The 20192-nt window shown below is 36.2% G+C and overlaps 1 protein-coding gene across 5 annotated transcripts in view; it reads left to right on the forward strand.

Moving 5' to 3' along the window:
• Positions 1-1486: 1486 nt before the first annotated feature.
• pik3r2 (phosphoinositide-3-kinase, regulatory subunit 2 (beta)) overlaps positions 1487-20192 on the forward strand; it is a 48992-nt gene continuing 30286 nt past the window's right edge. For 3 of the 5 annotated variants that reach the window (XR_015477643.1, XR_015477642.1, XM_087239138.1), the window contains exons 1-2: positions 1487-1685; positions 8485-9197. Coding sequence is in view for 3 of the 5 variants with exons in the window: in XM_087239138.1 (XP_087095264.1) it covers positions 8873-9197 (325 nt within the window). In the remaining 2 variants the exon portion in view is untranslated. 5 annotated transcript variants of the gene reach the window in all.

Here is a 20192-nt window from a genome sequence, read left to right on the forward strand (position 1 = left end):
AGAGTTCAAACACTGAATAGCAAATTCATCGATGCGTAGCTCTACCAATCCTGAACCATGCGAGGCAGTGGCAACAGCGGAGAGGGAAAAAAAACTTCACCTGATGGGAGTGAAGAAAAAAAATCTTGAGAGATCGAGACTCAGTTGGGCACGACCATTTTAATTTCTCCTCTATCCCGTTTCCCAGATCGTTTGAGAAGTGTGAGTGCGCTGAATCGGTCTCAGTCACGGTTTACTTGGCCGGCCCTGGCCCGGTTGGAAGAGGTGTGCCTAAAGCGCGGTTCACTTGGGCTTTGGCATGGTACGCTTGTGTGTGAGTGCAAAACATGCCTGAGTCCGAAACTGAAAGCGAGACGTGACTGTGTGATACAAATTTATTAATCATTCTTACTGTTCAATGAATGCAAACTGTCGTAGTTTATTAAAGACGCAAACCCCTCACTGCACGACAGCTCCGCCTTCAGCAAACCTAATTCCTGCAGCACCAGGACTTTATGATTGTTTATAAGCGTTAAAAAGCAATTACTGAACAGCGCATCATTGATGATGTAAGCGTCCACTGGCCCGAAAGTAATGTGATTGCAGGTCGTCAGGGGAGATGGGAAGGGGGGACAAGCATGCTTTGGCCGGTTCAAGGCAACTGTACATGGTGTGAGTACGCCCTGAGTTAAACATTACTCTTTTTTTCCTAAGGATTTTTAATGACCACAGAGAGTCAGGACTTCGTCGGTTTAATGTCTCATCTGTAAGACGGAGCTCACTGAGCAATATAGAGTCCCTATCAATCTACTGGGGCTTTAGGACCCACACAGACTGCAGGTTGAGCTCCCCCTGGTGGCCTGACTAACACCACTTCCAACAGCAACCTAGTTTTCCCATGTGGTTTCCCAGGTAGTCAGGTGCTTAGCTTCAGTGGGCGGTCATATGAGAGTTGCAGAGAGCTAGCTGTTGGCTAAATTACACAAGAGCTTTAGCATTTTAACTTATCAGATTTTAAAACATGAATGTTTTTGTGAACACCATGAACTGATTTTGTTCTGTTTTTTATTAGTTTAAATGAATATTTATCTTTTAAATATATAATACATAAAAGCCTGTTGACCCACATTGAAGATTTGAATAAATTTTAGATATTTAGTTACATGTATTTAGCAGTGGTTTTTATGCATGCTGTTGGAAAAAAGAAAAGAAAAGCCCTAGTACTATCAGTACCTACCTAGTACTAGTTTAGTGTCCTTTTGGAAGAAAAGCAAAAGTTTTCTTGCTTTTCTTTCTTTTTTCTCTTCTTTTTTTGTGATTACTTTTAGGTCTGCATTTTTATGAACGGGTTTGTTACAGTGCCTCGTCTAACCACAGCGGGATGGCGCAATTGGGACTGCAAGAACAGGACTTCGTGCGAGATTTGCTCTTTCGGGCGTTTTCGGCTCATTCCGCTATTTTCCGTCCCGCTTTCACTAGTTCTCACGCAGTCCTGCTCGCTCGCTTCGTGCTGTGCTGGAAAATGGCAGTTCGGCAAGTTGAAAAGATTCGCACGGAATGAAAAGGAAAAAGAAATCAAGCCTGTAAACTGCCGACGGTGTAGATGGCTGCTAAAACCGAGACCAGCAGAGTGCTAAGATCGCACATTTAATCAGCACGTACTCGCGAAAGAAAACCGTCAAAGCCTTTGCAACGACTTGCCACGGGTAAGTTTTCCCAAGTTTTGCACATTGCGTTACTGTACTCTAGCAAGCTGGAAGGCTAGCTAGCAGTGTACAAAAGAAGGAAATGGTGGAAAAGGGACGATGTGTGTCGATTTTACGTATAACACGCGGACTTGTATGCTTCTAAAGCCATTGTTATGTTTCTGTGGAAGATTTCGGAAAAGCCGTTTGCCGTTTTTTTCGAGTTTAACGGACGACAGAAATGTGCAGAGCTGAAATGAAATGCGTTGGTTTGTGTGATGTACGAGCACGTTCGGCTTTAAAAGCCTGCAAGATTTCCGGCGCGTGATAATGGCTGAGCTCGAGTAATTCTCTAATTATTTATGATACAAACTTAACTTTTTACTACATTTAGACGGTTCTTGTTTTTAAGGGTTTGGTTTTGTCATTGCTTATGTTCGCTGTATATGTTTCACATTATCAGTTCAGTTTTTGTGATGGTGGATGTGTTAATTATATACATGCATATATTTTTAATATATAGCATTTTCACTGTCTCGGAGCGAGTTTCTTTCTCGATTGTGCTTCGAGTGGAAGTGACTGGAAAAACTCGGAGTGGAGCAGGAGTGAGGATCGAAGGCTAGCTCGCTTCATTCCACTGACTTCACTTTTATGTAGATTCAAGCTGAAGCATTTTTACAAGATTTTTTTGTTGTTTTCAGCGATTATATTTACACAGAATTAATGCGTATTATAGATATTAATGTGACATTTGTACTATATTTTTTCTTTTCAGTACGAGTAATAGACAGGAGCTGAGTGATAAGACATGATGCACTTAAATGTGCGTTAAACATACTCAGCAGTCTACTTTTTTTTGCCTCATTACAAATATATATGACAAATGTCACGGTGAACACGATAAGTTGACAAAAGATGCAATTAAACGTTCCTTATAACTCTTCAGTGTGGCTCTGAATACATTTATAATCTGTATATCCTGCATTTTGATTCCTGACGCTTATGTGAATTGATGGCTGGTAGAGTCATTATTGTCTTTATAGGGCACCTTTTAAGTTTGTAAAACTTTAAATGCATGAATTTGGCATGTTGCTAATAAGAAACTACTTGGATGGAAGTACTTAGTTTATTTGCTTTTGAGAATTGCTCATTCACATCACCCCTTATGAATATTAACAAATGTTTGTATATTCAGATGGTAATAATCAGCATGGCAAAAATTCAGATTTTATTAAAGCCATGGTTTATTAATTTTATGGTGAAAGATGTATATATTTCATCTAGGGCTGAGCGATATTGCAAAAATGTAATCTCTATAGTTATTTTCCATATTCAACTATAACGATATATATTTTGATAAAAGTTGTTAATGCTTCCAGATTTAAAAGAGTATCCAAACTAGGTATGGGACGATAACTGTTTCCAAGGTATACCATGGTTTGGAAAAGTCAGGGTTTTAAAACCGGCAAAATTATCTGCTATACCGTTCCTAATGCCGAGTTCAGATTGCATGATTTTAGCCCTGATTTTGACTTGCCGACGGGTTTCGAGAAATTACCGACAAATGCCTGAAATCACAGGCAAATCAGTGCTCGTTTGCGTGAGTGACAGTCACACAGTATGAACTATCAAACTATGATGGAATCGCAGATGAGTCGCTGATGCCCGAGAGATATTTGGCAGGCCTCGTTATGCGCTGAATTACATTTTTCTGTGTTTGCGGAAAAGCATGCGAGTCAGACGGCCCAATATGAGGGGGGCAGAGCAGGATTCTCCTGATGACCACCGGCGCAATACTGTTCTTTGTTATAACCCGCATCAGTTTAAACTCAGTAAAGGCAAAACCAGGTCAAAAAAGAAAAAAGTTTTCTAACGTTACCCCATAAAAGTTTTTTTTCTCATTATATAGTTAATAACACAATATATAGTATGTGTTTTTGGTTGTGAGATGTAGTTTGGACAAAGTTGGCGGCAATTTTCCTTTTGTAAAATCATGCAATGTGAAACTCCCTGTCGCAGATCCATCTTGCAGTGTAAACAAAGCAGCAACGAAATGCTATTGCCCAGATAGTCATGCAGTGTGAAAACATCTGTTTTGAAACAATGAAATCTGTTTTTTTTTTTAACAAATGAAGACAGCAGAAGTCAAAGATTCATTAGAATTATTCAGCCTGATATGTTTACTGCTTCAAATTATCAAAAAGGTTTCCAAAAATAAAATATGTTGTGTTTAAAGAGGAAAAAAGTTGTTGTTTAAAAAGAGCATATATTAGAGCAATAATCACAATACCGTGAAACCGGGATATTTTATCAAAGGTTATCATACAGTCAGAATCTTATACCGGCCCATGCCTAATCCCAACAATGACTGACACCACAAAAATGAGAGGATCCATTAAGTGGCACGACATTTTTGGCTCTTAGTTCAATATAGTCAGGGCTCGAAATTAACTCTCTTACTTGGTAGCACAGGTGCTCCCAACCTGAAATATTTAGGAGCACCAGAAAAAATTTAGGAGCACCCACCAAAAATGAAATGAATGATATATTTGACAAGTTATATATTAAGGGATTTATTGTATTTGAAAACAGCATCAATTGAGACTAACAAAACCCAGAAACAACTATCCAACTAATGCTGTGATGACTTAATATTTGTGCAATAATTCCAAAATGAATGTTGAATAATTATAAAATATTAATGATGACGATGATGACAATAATACTAATAATGAATTATATTTCTCATCATCATGCTGCCTTGAATGTGCTTTAATGTAAGTTATCTGCTATATAAAGTCCTACTGTTACTTTGTAATAAATTGATGGTTTGCATCAAACACAAATGAAGCATTGCAGTAAGAAATATTTATTTTGTACTATTGTTTTATATGCATGTCAATTTAATAAATAATATTTCTGCTACAAAACAAAAGGAATAATATAATAAATCATTCAATTCAATGATGAAAGCTGCAAAGCAGTCATCAGTAATTAAATAGAAAAATAATATACACCTCAAGAAAGAACAGACAAAAGAAAAGAAGAAAAGTCTCACTTTTAAAAGTTTTGGTTTTGGTTCGTGTCGTTTTAATGCTCGGCCTCGTTACGCGCTGAATAACATTTTTCTGTGTTTGCGGAAAAGCATGCGAGTCAGCCGGCCCAATATGAGGGGGGCAGAGCAGGATTCTCCCGATGACCACCGGTTGCAATACTGTTCTTTGTTATAACACGCATCATTTTAAACTCAGTAAAGGCAAGCTCGCTTCTTTAGTGATGGTGTTTTAGCGGACATTTGCGCTGTTGCAGTCTGACCTCACGAGGAAACGTATGAAAAAGTTACGAATTGCCGTGAGGTTGTGTTGGCTGAACACCCAGTGCATGCATCGCATCGAGATTCAGTTTGCTTTTTACTCTTCAGCCGTTTGCATTCCCCGCGGTTCACAAAAGCTCCCTCCCTGTCATCTGTCAGCGGAAAGTCTTGAGTGATTGACAGCTAATATGAACCAATATAGCGGCAAGGAAGACCGATTTTACCTTGTTTTTAGAAAAAATGAAACAAAACAGGTCGCACTACAACCATTATATGCAGTCGCATGAATGCTCCCAATATATATTATGAGGTCGCATAGCTTAAATTTCGGGCGCATATGCGACCAAAATGGTCGCAATTTTGAGCCCCGAGTAAAAAAAGTCCAAAGCTTATTGTTATTTACATAAATTTTATAGCGATTCGATATAATAATGTTTATCGGCCAGCCTTAATTTCATCTGTTTGAAGTCTAAAGTGGAAAAAGTCAACTTGAAAGCAACAGACCTCTCTCTGTTGACCTTTTGAGGATTTACCTAATTATTTAGTTTCGTTTTAAACAACACACAGACAGTCATTCTGAACAAAATAATTTGTATACATTTTGGTAGGTTAATTTTTACATGCATTACTAAAATCCTGCCCTGCATTTTCATTTTTTTATAATTTGCTGCACTTGGATAGTTCACTCAAAAATGAAAGATTACTCCTTGCTTACCCACCCAAATATGATTCCAAACCTTTATGAAATTATTTATTCTGTTTAACACAAATGGAGAGATATTTTGACTAATCTTGGAAACCTGCATGCATCGAATAGTAGGACAAATAATATCTTTTTAAAAAGTAATACATCTGAAAAATACAGAAAATATCTTTTAATTTCAACAGAAGAAAGAAACTTTTGGAACAAGTAAAGGATGAGTAAATTGTGGCATAATTTTTTTTTCTTTTTAAAAATTATTTTTTTAGGGATTTTTCACCTTTATTGGTGTAAAACAGTCGAGATTTTATAGAAAGGAAAGTGTGAGGAGCAGAGATAGGGGAAGGATTGGCACAGGACTTTGAGCTGGGAAACGAACTCGGGTTGCTGAGAGCACCTCTGTGCTATGAGTCGATGCACTAACCACTTGGCTATTAGCGCGGACAAAATATTCCTTTAAATGCAAGTCATAACATTGAGAAAAATTCTGTTGTGTCATATTTTTTTTAGCTTTAGGTTGTAACCTAATGTTATTAAGATTTCTACAACAAGGAACTTAAAGTAATGTTAAAACTAAAATTATCAGTACATACAAAATCAGAAAAGTAGCCCTGCCCCCAAACTAACAGCATTGGTTGAGCCTGTGTTGGACTGGTCAAGATGCTCAAACAAACAGAGCAATGTTTTGAAAGCACCATAGTGTTTACACTTCATGGGAATAAGCATGCAAAGGGCTTGCTTATAGTTGAATGCACATTTTCATGAGAACACATTTCAAGCTAAAGAAATTTATACACTTGATCTTTAATTAGCAACATCGTCCTTAAATGAACCATGCCATGTATCCAGAGGGTATTTTCTGTATGCCGTTCCTTTAGTCCTTCACGCTTCATGCTTAAATAGAACATATTGTTTAGAGATCACTGTCTGTCACCAGATTCATGGGAATTAGTCAAGGCATTTCAGCCAAAGAAATAAAAATAAATAAATGACAGAGAAAATTTAGTGCATAAGCTTTGTCATCATTTTCATGCTTAGCAAGCATTTACAAAAGTACCAATTTCTTAATTCTTAAGTGTCCAATGCATAGATAAAACTCCTACCTTGGTAGACTGAGGCAGAAGACATGCACAGAATCATACTGAACAGAATCCAGTCCTCTGCTGTTTAAAAGATCCAAACAGTTTGTCATAATCCTGATCCTATAGATATTTGACTTTGCATTGCTTGTTAAACATTTACAACATCACACAAAAGCATCAATATATTCCTATTATAGCTACAAAAAAGTGCATTGTAGTAAAAAAGTCTAGTTTAAAGGTTTGGGGTTTGATCACTGCCTAGATACATTTTCTAATATTAGAACGTTTGCTTGATTTGCCCCAGCTTCTCTGGTGATTCTTGAGCACATGGCCATATGCTGCCCAATAGGAAGCCAGGATTACCTTTTCCCTTCTGTAGCAACAGTGAGTTTCCTGCCTCGATTCATTAATTATTTTGTGCTCTGCCTTGGTCACAGTGTTTTGCAAACTGCTCTGCTCTGCTCAGACTGAATAAAGGGGAGGAAAGGATGCATGCAAATCTTGTCAGCCGTCTTCCAGCAGTTCAAGCCGTGTGATTGCCTGTAAAGATGAAGATATCTCTCCGCAGAACTTTCAGACTCAGAATGGACCTTTTCTTTTTTCCTGAATGAGTTGACTGAACTACTGTAGCAATAGCATTGCACAAAGTACTTTAGTTATAATGATGAAAAGGCGGAAAGGGGGATGACGTATTTCGGAGGGGGTGTTTCGGTGGTGTGAGGACTGCGGGCTGTGGTTGGGTATGTCAGTGCCACGTGTCTGCGCTTGCACCTCTCTTTTCCACACAGAGGATGTCGGACTGAGACCTTAGTGCGCTTGGTCAAAGTGGGGTGAGTTTTGCCCTGTGTTGCTTATAAACACTTTGCCGTTGTTTATTCGATTGCAGTGCTTCCACAGCATCTGTAAAGCTTTAATGTGCCACTTTCGTGTTATTTGACCATAAGCCCCTAGTTCGAAGGTGCGCATGCGCATGGAAAAAAAAGGTTGTATTTTTTTTCCTTTATAGGTTCAACATACAAGTGATGCTTTAACAACATCAATTTTGATGCTTAGACAAGTATGGACTTCATATTGAGTGAATCTGAAACTTGAGTAATCCACCAACATCAGTCTTCAGCTGTGACAAATTTTGAACTGTTACCTTTTTTGAGAATTTGCTGTAATTAAAATATTTGGTTGTTACTGTAAGATTACGGGTGCTGTTATTTCTAGCTCTTCTTTTTTTTCGAGGTAAGTACGGTAGCTTGTTTCTCGGTTGAGATTTGTACCTGGTCTTACAGAATGACTTCATGTTTTCATGGCATGACGCATTTATTAGGTGCATCACGCACTTTAAAAGTTGATTTCAGTCTGATTATTTGAATCGTTTGTAAATAGTCAAAATGAAATTGAATCGTTTTTTTTTTTATTTAATTTTTTTAAGTCAGATTATCTGATAATGCCTTTGGAGCTCGTCCAGCATGTGCAATCGAGCTACAATTGGTTTCGGCGATGTGCACTTTCTCTAAAACACTGAGGTGACGCACAACCTGTATTAAAGCTTTCAAATGTATTAAACGCGTTCTGTCATATATACTTGGACTGAGATAAAGGCTGTAACTGGAGTACGCAATCTGTTGCTCGATTATAACTGCTCATGTAATCGTACAGAATAAAATGTAATTGTATGTTTAGATTATGAGTATTTTGCTCTAAACACACTCCTGTCTTTTATTCTCCATACAGTCATCACGTTACACTGGGGGAGGATAACATCTTGAGAGGGAATGTTGAGCAACCTGCTATAAGACGACACCAGCTGATTTGGCAAAAGATTTCTGTAAAGGACTTCATTTTTATTCTTTTCTCTTCCGGTGCCTCAGTGAGCATGCTGCATTCCCTCTGTTCCATCATTTGGTTGAACCGCGGGTTCAAGTTGAGGAAAGTGGCCTGTACGGCCAACACCGGCCAGGTCTAAGCCATTCCTACCGCGCATGCCTGCCCATGAGCTCTGTTTAGTAGTGCTTAGCTATTATTGAAACGTCCCACGGTACGACATCAATTGCACCCTCAAAGTTTGTTCCTTACTTCGATGCTCTTCTGCCTGAGGTGATTGTCATTTCATACTCTGAAAATGGCTGCGGATGGCTTCCAGTACAGATCCATCTACTCCTACCGTAAGGACTGGGAGCATGACATTGACCTTGAGCCTGGTGATATCCTGACAGTGGACAAAGGGTCTCTGCTGTCATTGGGCATCAAAGAGGGCGACGAGCAGCACCCCGAATGCATCGGCTGGATCTTGGGCTTTAATGAGCGAACCAAACAGAGGGGAGACTTTCCAGGGACATATGTGCAGTATGTGGGACCTGTGAAAATGTCAGCGCCGTACTGCCAGCCTCGTTCTCAGAGACCACTTCCTGCTGTTCCCAGACCTGAGCCAACAGCCTCCTTGCAGGGTAAGACTGTCGGCTTTTAGTTCTCTGGCTTTGTTTTAACCCTGTTAACCAATGGCTGACTTAATATGTGCTAATAAGATGTCACAACCTGTTTTGGACTGACTGATATTCTTTTAAAATCAGACTCAGATCTTTTAGGCTGCATTTACACTGCACTGTTCAAGTGACTCAATTTAGATTTTTTTTCTCTTATGTGTGACAGATCAGATATGGCCCATGTACGTGTAAACAGGAAATTGTATACTGGATTCTGATTTACTCAAATCAGACTCCGGCCTTGTTATAATTTGGAAATTTATCCGATATGAATCGAATCTGTGCCCTCGTTTCTGCAGTTAAGCATGTAGATTGAATTTTTACCTGTCAATGTGAGTCGCGCATCATTAAAAACCGTAGTGAATGATATATAGATATAACTCTGATGTCCCAAACATTAAATCTCATACACAAGGACAAAAAAAGCCTATTTAATTTATAAAACTTGTATTGTCATTAGGGCTGGGTGATTTTTATAATTTTTTTTCGATTAATTCAAATTTACATTTTGACGACGATTTAATTTTATATTAAATCGAGAAATCGCGAATTCTTTTTTTTTTTTTTTTTTAATAAAATATTTGATACATTATAATGGCCTTAATGCGCTTTGGTTCACTCTCTGTATGAAGCAGGTCGCACACCTGAAGTGCCGCTCTCGATGCGCCTCGCAGCACCATGCAGCGCCATGGATTTTAGAATTCGAATCATAGGTTTCTATACACACACTGGCGCTCCCCAGCCACGATTCAGGACGCAGTTCATATTTCAGCCGCGCCACAAAGCACAAACCATAAATCTGATTAGTTTCATGTTAAATATCATGCGAATGTGCGCATCTGGTGTGTGATACTTTAAACTGTCATGTGTGCGCCGTGTCGCGGCGTTTCTGGTGTGCGACCTGCTTGTCTGCCTGTCTGGGTTTCAATCATGGTAGTGACGGACTGAACACAGAGACTGGACAGCCTAATTTAACCCAATACATGAAGTTGTGGGCATGCATCGCAGAGCTGGTGCAAATACAACAAATACAAGCATTTAAGTGTCTTAAGTTGTGTATTTTCCTTTTGTTAATACCTTTGCATCAAACGTGCTTTGGTCCACTCTCACGCTACTCCAGCACTGCGAGGGGATTTACATTAAGACTAATGCAACAAGTGAAATCCTACATGACTTCACGCTTTACTAAGTCATGTCTGTGTGGATTGTCATGACATATTCCCTCATCAAGTCGATAATCTCGATCTCAACATGTATGAAGGATGTAAAAACGATCTTAGTTTGAACCGCGCTGATCTTTTGGTTTATTCACCAGCAGAGGTGAGCAGCTGCTGTAGCAGTGAAAAGTGAAAGTACCCACCCCCATGACGTCATTTAGCGGACCTAGTTGAAAACCAGACAGATCAGGCAGCATAATACAGAGAGTGGTGCAAAGCGCATCAAATGATCAATATTTAAAAGGGGGAAAAGAAAAATAGATTAAATATATAATTTTATATTAGACACACATCTGGTGCTTTTATTTGCTCCTGCTAAACGTCCACAACTTCACACATTGGGTTAAATGAGGCTTTATAGTTTCCATGTTCAGTTCTTTACTTCCACTGTATCTTTTTAAGAAAAAGGCAGCATTACAACCTGTCATTCAATAAGAAGACAAAGTCAAAGCCGAGCTGACAGCCAATCTTTCCTAGGGTCAGCAAAATTTGCAAAAAATGCCTCTTTATTCCTGCAACTGCAATATTTACACAAATATTTTTTTTAATCTTCTGCAACGATATTTAACTCATGAATTTGTATTACATTTATTTACACCTTGTTGACCAATTTATGTATGGCAAGGCCATTAAAAATACAGTGTTCCTTAACCAGATGGTTTTTCAAGTTACTTATAAAAAGAATGTCAGCCTTGTTGTTGTAATGTTTTAAGGTGACTAGTTACACAATAAAAAAAAAAAATCGAAAATGTGAATCGGTCAAACTTTATAAAAAATCTAGATTTTTTTTTTTCCATATCGCCCAGCCCTAATTGTCATGTAGCACAAGTAAAAGTATGCTAGCGAGAAGGCGCAACATCCACTACATAACTAATATAAACTAATATAAAACTTTCGCTTGCATCACATCATACATCACACCATGGACATTACATTTAGATGCCTACCGGTTTAAAAAGGCCTAGATGGCCAAATGAGAACTTTTATGTCAAAAACTATGGTAAAACAACTTGTCAAAAAAAGGTAAACCCTGTGAACAGATTAAATACAGGAATGGAGAAAAGAGCGCTCCTTTATTATCAGCTATCAGTTAGCACCCGCTTTTTTTTTCTGGTCATAGCATCTTTGCCATTTACAGTGTGAATGCAGACTATCAGACATGAGTCACTTTTAAAAGTTTTCAAAAATTCAAGTTTGTGGAACTGACCAATGCTCCACTATGTATGAAAATAAATTCCGTATCAAGATATGAGTTTGCGCAGTTGTCACATTATTGTGCAGACTGAGATTTAATTAAGTATTCTCTACAAGCTTTGGAGTGATGTTCAGCATTTAAGGCTGACTTTTACTTGTGTCGAGTGATTGGCATGACCCATGGCGCCTGCCTTGCTGGTAGTCTTGCATTTATACTTGTGCGTTCTGTTTGTGTTGCTCTGCAATAACTTTTCCGAAACGTTAGCTGGCAGTGAGGTTTTTATGTTCCTCTGTGTCGAGTTTCTTCACAGGTGTTTTGTTTATTTTGATTGTTACCTTAATATACAAGTAGCAAAAACTCGCTCATTCAGAGGCAGGAACCGGCAGACGTGCAACAACATTAATCCTAAGGTAAACAAAAAACAACAGTTTCCACCTAAAGCTACATCACGGGACTTGACACTTGTAAACACTCGCTTCAACGGGTTCATGCGGCTCTCAGTCTCACCCACATTGATTACAGCTACCAAGCCGACCCATCACAGAGCTTACGCTACGTGTCGATGTGACGCGTAGTTAAATTTTTGGAGAGGTGTGCATTAGTATCATCCACGGCGAGGGCTATGCGACTGCGTGAAGCTTGTGCTGGAGCATTCGCATTCGCTTGATGCAAAAGTATTAATCGGCCTTTACACAGCCGATACCATGAAGCTGTCAAAATAAAAGTTTAAGTCGGTGATTAAAATTTAAATTGAGAAATTAAATTGTAATTATTAATTCTAGAATTGTTTGGTAAAACAAAAGGAATTTTAGTACTAACCTTTTAAGAAAAGTAAGTATGTTATAAGATTTTAAGACTAGTAAGAAAAATATTTTTTGAAACTCATTGAAATTCAGTGAGAACAGTGGACGTGTTCTTAAACTCGATTAGATGGCACGTTTTGCATTAGGATTTACTTAAAGTTCACAAAAAATATCACAGAAATGGATCAGTTTGAAATATTTGACAATTTATTTATTGATTTTTTTTTTTATGCAACAAGATCAGCACACTCTATTTAAAATGATTTCCAAATATAGCTATTAAAATCATCTGGTGAAAATTCCTGTATTTTTCTTTATTTGTATTGCAGGAAAACAGTATTTTTTTCTTTCTGTGCAGCACTGCAGCCCTAATCTGACCTGCCAATTTGTATCAACAAAGACATAATCGTATGACCTTTTAGCTGATTTAAAAGAACGTTAACTTTAAATTTGCAGGATTTTTACATTTCGTTTAGCACGGCTGTTTGGTCAAATGAAAATGCAAAAATTACATTAATTGTATTTCTGTTCACCCGTACGGAAGTGCAGTGAACTATGATGACGATTTATTTTGCTTAATTTTAATGTCATTCATTTATTTAGATGTTATTTTTTACATAGGAAAACTGGGATTTTATAGTTTTTTTTTTTCTTTACCAACTTACAAATTTAATAAAAATTTTTTTTTTTTCAAATTTTTCATTATTTAGCACCGCTTGACTTTGTAAATGCAGAAGTTTACCATCTGAAATTATGTAGTGACTCCTTCCCCAAACTATCTTTGCTCCTGTATTGCTCTGGCCCTTTCCCCGAGCTCTCTCCTCCTCCCTTTATGCCCTCAGGAAGCAGTAAATTATAGTATGTTTAGAGGCCTGGCAGTTCACTAAGCCAATCTGGAGAGCTGTATGTATCAGGTAGAGCTTTTAGCTTCATTGGCACATTCTCACTCCATAAGGTGATTTTTATTTTATTTTTTACAAATTTTTTTTTTTTTGCTTCAAGGTCTCCTTTGTAACTGTTTTTTGAGAAGTTTAATGTCTTCATCACTGCTCTGCACACATCATGTTCAGTGTGTGATGCTCACTGACTTACTGAATTTTTAAATCGGTTATGCTTTTTTTAAAAGACGGTTGCTATCAAGTTGCTAAATGGGACTACAGGCGGTGTCGGGGACATTATACGTCATCAAGCTGATCTGGTCTGGACTCTGTAGCACAACTCGCTTGTGTTAGGCATTTGGATTTGTCTGTTGTTTAGGTATTTTCATGAATAGTATTTTATAGTTTGTAGTATTATTCTAATTGGGAATTCAGATTGTGTGTAGATAATGCCCTCACTTGTAAAGGCTGTCGAGACAGATTCATTTGGTGATCTTTTATTTTAATAAACGATTATATAAAGATAGTGCTCACCAGTGCAGCCTGTCTTTTGCAAACATGTGAAGAAATGTGTAAAAATACATTCATGTTAACTGTTGTTCAAGCGTGATCAAGTGATTATTCGTCATTTTTTTCTTCATCTGAACACGTTTAACTCTGTCATAACTGCAATATTTACACTCCTCCATAAAATGTATAGCAGATGTGACTGTATGGGCTGCGTTTCGCTGTACTTCGTGACAAAAAAGGAAAATTGAATGTTGCTCTGTGTCCATGATGGAACTTGCAGGCATTTGATAGACTTGTTCCTCCTCACGCCTAATTTTTTGTCGTCTGTTAAGGTAAGCAGGCTGTGTGCACGCGAGCGATACACTTATTTAAATATGTCTTATGATAATACTATATAGGCAGATTTATACACACCGTTTTAAAACTTTTAGAACAACTGTAAAGCAAAACAGACCTATTTCCCACGTAAAAATGATCCATAGGTCTATGTGTTTTTGCGTATTTATTTGTTTATAATATCTAGCGTGAATTATAATATAATAAACAGAGAGATTAACTCTTTGTCATGGACATTATTTCTAAAAATAAGCTTAATAAGTTGTCTGTAGCAGGGTGGGGCTGACATCACAGGCGAGCGCCCCGATAGTCCGTTTATAGCCTAATGTTAGCTTTTCAATTCTTGCGTTTGCATTTAAGATCCAAAAGTGTTCAAAGTTATATTTTCATGTGAGGATTATCCGGCTGGACAAAACGTGTAAGTGTAATGAACAGTGTTTGAACACAGAGCTTATTATTTGCAATATTCGAAAAGCCTATGGGAAAATCAGGCATTTTCACGAGGAAACCAGTTTTGTGCTAGCAGCCGATTAGCCTACAAAGTGACGTCATAGTTCCTCCACTCTTATTAAAGGCAGATTTCTAGGTTAAATGTAGCATTTTCTGTTGTGTAAAAAGTAAAAATGCAAAGTATCGTCGTCTGATATCGCATAAGCCTTGGATGGAGACTCCAAGATGTGCATTTAAATAATAAATTCTTTAAAAGGTTCAAGATTATAATTGAGATCATGTTTTTAGATCAATAGAGATGAGTTTGTTGCATGGAACACACTTAACAGAAAACTTTGTTACGTGTTACTTCTTTTGTGTTAAAAAGATGTTAAAAAGATGTTCAAACATAGACATCTTGGCTAAAACGAGGGTACTTTTTTGTTAAAATCTAATAGAGGTCAAGAGTAGTAGTCCAAAAACTGCCTATTTGGATGTCTATTAAACTTCTTTTAAAGAACGCTTGCTAGATTGTGATTGGAAGTGTCGATCCGAAATCCTTGAAACAAATTGCGACACAATAGATTGTCTATTAGGGCTGCACAATACAGTTAGAAGTCCGAATTCTTAGCCCCCCTGAATTATTACCTCCGTTTATTTTTTCTCCAACTTCTGTTTAACGAAGAGAAGATTTTTTTTCAACACATTTCTAAACATAATAGTTTTAATAACTCATTTCTAATAACTGATATTTTTCATCTTTGCCGTGATGACAGTAAATAATATTTTACTAGATATTTTAAGACACTTCTATACAGCTTAAAATAACATTTAAAGGCTTATATGTATATATGTATATCGTGTGTGTGTGTGTGTGTGTGTGTGTGTGTGTGTGTGTGTGTGTGTGTGTGTGTGTGTGTGTGTGTGTGTGTGTGTGTGTGTGTGTGTATATGTATGTATATATATATATATATATATATATATATATATATATATATATATATATATATATATATATATATATATATATATATATATATATATATGTATGTATAAATATATAAATATATATATATATATATATATATATATATATATATATATATATATATATATATATTTATATACACACACACATACATACACACACACATTATATACATGTATACATACACACACACACATTATATACATGTATACATATATATAAATACATATATATATATACATACATATATATATATATATATATATATATATATATATATATATATATATATATATATATATATATATATATATATATATATATATATATATATATATGTATATATATATGTGTGTATATATATATATTTATATATGTAAATTCAAAGGGTTTTCCTTAAAATGATACCAAATTTTTGCATTTACACCTCTGTATGTGAATTTGGGAAGCTTTTAAATTTGGGTAGGCAAAATCCAGGTGGAAATCCCAAAATAGCAGTAGAGTTTAACTGGTTAAAACATTTCTCAAATGAGTAAAAACACATGATATCTGATATCTACAAACGGTAGCTGACGCTTGGTATGCAGAATGTATAAAGATGAGGATAATATGACAGCAGTGCAACTTTCTTGTATACTACGATTATTTAAAAAAAAAAGCCTTTAATATATTTTAGGCAGACATAGTTTGGGTTAGACATTAACAGATTTAATGATTTGTTTTCATTTTAATGTTCAAACTATTCATTTCTGATTTCAATTTGATATTGGTATATTTGTGGATGTATCAAGGAATAGTAAATTACTTTTTCTTAAGGAAAAAAATTGAGGTTAATAGAAAGAACTAAAATATGTAATTTTTATGTTATGTAACCATGTTTATACTCCTGTTCATTGTTGAAACGCGCAACACAAATAGTCTTGCTGACCCCCTGCGTAATTATGGGTAATGAGTGCTCCCATGTTAATCTGATCGTACGCATCAAAAGGTTAAACATCGACATTTAAGCTGGAAAAAAATGGAAAGGGATAAAAACAACTTCACTCTGGCATTATTTTATTTATAACATACAAGACTATAAAACAAAATGAGGCCACTTGATTCTGTCTCCCTTTTCATAGGATGTCATTCCATTTTAATATCATAAGGAAACTTATCAGAAATCTGAAGATATGCTTGCAACTTTGGAAGTGAAATATCAGCGTAAAACTATGGCTATGTAGACATGCCAATATTCAATAATTTGTAATCATGAACATGCACAATATTGATAATGTGGACACTTCAAAATACAGTGAATAATTACTTATTACATAATTATTAATATTTTCATTAATTAAGATTTAAAAGCTTTGACAATTAATAGCAAAAAAAAATTAAAATACTTGCACAAGTCTATACTAATGTAATTAGTAGCAGGGGTTTGCTCTAGTGTGTGCCATTTTTCCATATTTAAGTTAATCTTATTCAGTGTAAGAAAGATTTAATCTGATTTCCTTAAAATCCACGAAGACATTTCTTACAAAAATGTTGCACAAAGTCAAACTTGGTTGTTTCACAGCCTGTGGCAGAAGGTCTCCTCTCTATCTTTCTTTTTTTTCTTTCTTTTTTACTGCTTGTTGAAGTGAACCATGGCTTGGCATTTGGTTCAGTCTCCGCCTGTTCCTCCTCCTCTGTTTCACAGACTCTTCTGATACTGTCTCCAGGCAGCTATAAACTATCCACTCTCTACAATTCTCAGAAAGAGAAGGCCCCTTGAATTTTCCCCCAGCTCCTTACCCTGAACTTTCTTTCACAGAATTAGTTGAGGGCTAGTTAAGGCCTCCGATTTGAGCCTGCATTGGAGTTTGAGTCTTTCCCATGGTGCTTTGGCCTGCATTCAAATGCTGGGCATATTGTTACTTGAACGTTACAACAGGCTTTATTAGCACTAAATGCATTTTATTGTGAAGGACAAAAATCCAGTAAGGTGTAATAGTCTTACTAGGTACTTTTGTGATTATACTTTGATTACTGGGGGGCCACAAAATCTATTTGAATTCATTTTATTAGTGTTTTATTGGTAAAATAAAAAAATTACCACAGAACTCAAAAACATTTCAGAAACTGTTTTAATTGCCCAACATTGCTAAATACAAGTTTTCTCTTTTCTGGAAATCTATATTCCTTGTTTAAAATAAATGTAGTCTTTCCATGCAGTCCCATGTTATGCCAACAAAAATGATCATAGTCTCAAAACAAAATGATAATGAATTTAATTTTACAAACCCAATAGATTTAACAGTTTGATGTTATTTTAAGTGCAACAAAATATGCATTAAATATGTTGCAATGATCCCTAACAAGATACAACCATGTATTTTAAGATCACCAGGAATCAACCAACATAAAAAACACTAATTTATAGCAGTGATGTCCAGCTCGATAACATGATCGATAATCAGGCCTAATCACTCGGTTTCAGCCTCGATTGGAATCGGACATTACCTCCTGATCAGAACTCCAATATATGTGTATATGTCTTTCTTAATACGCAAAAACAGCAAAGAATGCGACATGGCATCACTTTGTTGCAGAGATGCTATTGGTTAAATACCGGCACAGTAGAACACGGAGGCAGCTTGAAGCAGAAATCGCGAGTATATCTGCGGTCTGGTGGTATTATAAAGTGGATGACGACAACATTGCCATAGCAAACTGTGAGATATGTAAACTTTGAATTGCCTGCCCGGTATTTTACTTTGATGTGCTATTTGCTTTTATATTCGATTTTCTTTATATATTTACTGTTGCACTAATGTTCAAAAGTGAAGAGTTGCTCTGTTTGTTAACAGAATTGCTGAATGTTAAAGTAAGGTGAATTAAATAAAATATAAGGAAAATCCTTCATCTGTTTTTTCGCTCTTCTTTATTCTTTTTTCATGTATTATTGAAGTATTAGATCGGGTTTTGCTATCGGTAGATACTCAAAATCAAATGACTCTGACTCAAGTGCAAAAAAACATGATCGGGACATCCCTAACTCATAGTTTTTTACTAATTAGCATTTTGTTTTTATTGTGACAAAAAAATCTGGAAATACCAAGACACTCCTGGTACGACTGGGATTTAATTTATTGTTTTACAGCCCTCTCTGTTTGTTTTTGTTACATAAAATAGCATTTTTAAAACCTTTTTTAAAGCTTAAAATTGTTTTAGATTTATATTTTCTTGTAAAAAAAAAAAAAACTAAAACTAAAATTTAGTATTAAAAGTGGTCCTTGATTTAAAGACTTGCTAACAATAATATTAATATTGACAGATGAACTCCTAAGTATAAAAAAAACCTCCAGTGTACATATATATTGTTAATATTTAATATCAATCAGACTGCTGAGTTTTTCCTTTTTCCATTCTTTCTTTCTTTTCCCTTTTCACCGTGTCAGTGCAGAAATGCTGTCGGCCCTGGAGCCGATTATGTTCAACAAAAAGAAACTTGAGCTACATAAGACTGTCTCTTGTAGTTGCAGCTTTTGTGTGTTGTGTTTCCTAATACCATTTGCACTGCATTAAGATTAAAACATGTCGAGGGGTTTAGAGCTCCAGTGAAAGGAAATGGGCTTGGCCTTCGGTTAGCCATGAATGAGGTGCCCAGATTACTGAACTGCACAAAGCAATGTGGGTGAAAGTTGTCTTACATAATCATATTCACCCAGCACAAAGACATCATTTTTCATTAGTAGAGCATGGCCGAATTGAAGTTAATGAACACGTTAGAAGGCAAGTCAAGCAAAAAAAAAAAAAAAAAAAAAGAAACCTACCACACAGACTAGTATATCTGCAAAAGGTGAGCCATTTAACCTATTAAAATGTAGGCGAATGTTAAAGTTTTATTTGGAAAGCTCTAAAACTAGAGGATCATGATAAAGCAGCAAGCCCTAGAAGCTATGGTTTACAGTAGATCTGGGTGTTAAAACAATATTAAAATGTGTCACTGGTACACCATCGATAACAACAGAAAAAAAGTATGATATGCACAATTATAGCTAGCTCTGGTTAGCTGTTATACATTTACTGTAATCCACAGGTTCATGGGGCTTATTGCTTTTATAAAATGGTTATTATATACAATATTTGACAAAATAAAGTGAAGCAAATAAACACTTACTTAGCTCTGTACTGATTTTGCCAATGAAACACTGAATGGATGCCAAGCAACAGTCATAGATGTTGATAAAGCAGTAATTTACAATAGCTTTGAAACTGCTCAACAAATCAGAATCTCTGTAGCAGAACAATCCATTTCATTGACCCTATTCTGCAATATGGAAGTGCACTCTTTTTGCGGTTTGTTCTAGAACTCTAGAACGAGAACTCTAAAAATCCATTACCAATTGGAAAATGGCTAGGAATAACTAATGGCAGAAAACGGTCCAACTACTTGCAAGTCTGTTCATGATTATACATAAAAACTATAATAATATAATAAGACTTCATCAGTTCAGAATTCAAGCAGCATAACTAGCTACTCTCAATGTCTAAAAACCTATGGAAGTGAATGAAAACGGAAGTCCCGAGCCAAAAAAATTCTAACAGCTGAGCTCGCTTGTACTTGTAGTAAAAT

This window comes from Danio rerio, chromosome 2, assembly GCF_052040795.2.
Source record: "Danio rerio strain M-AB ecotype USA chromosome 2, GRCz13ab, whole genome shotgun sequence".
Taxonomy (NCBI): Eukaryota; Metazoa; Chordata; class Actinopteri; order Cypriniformes; family Danionidae; genus Danio; species Danio rerio.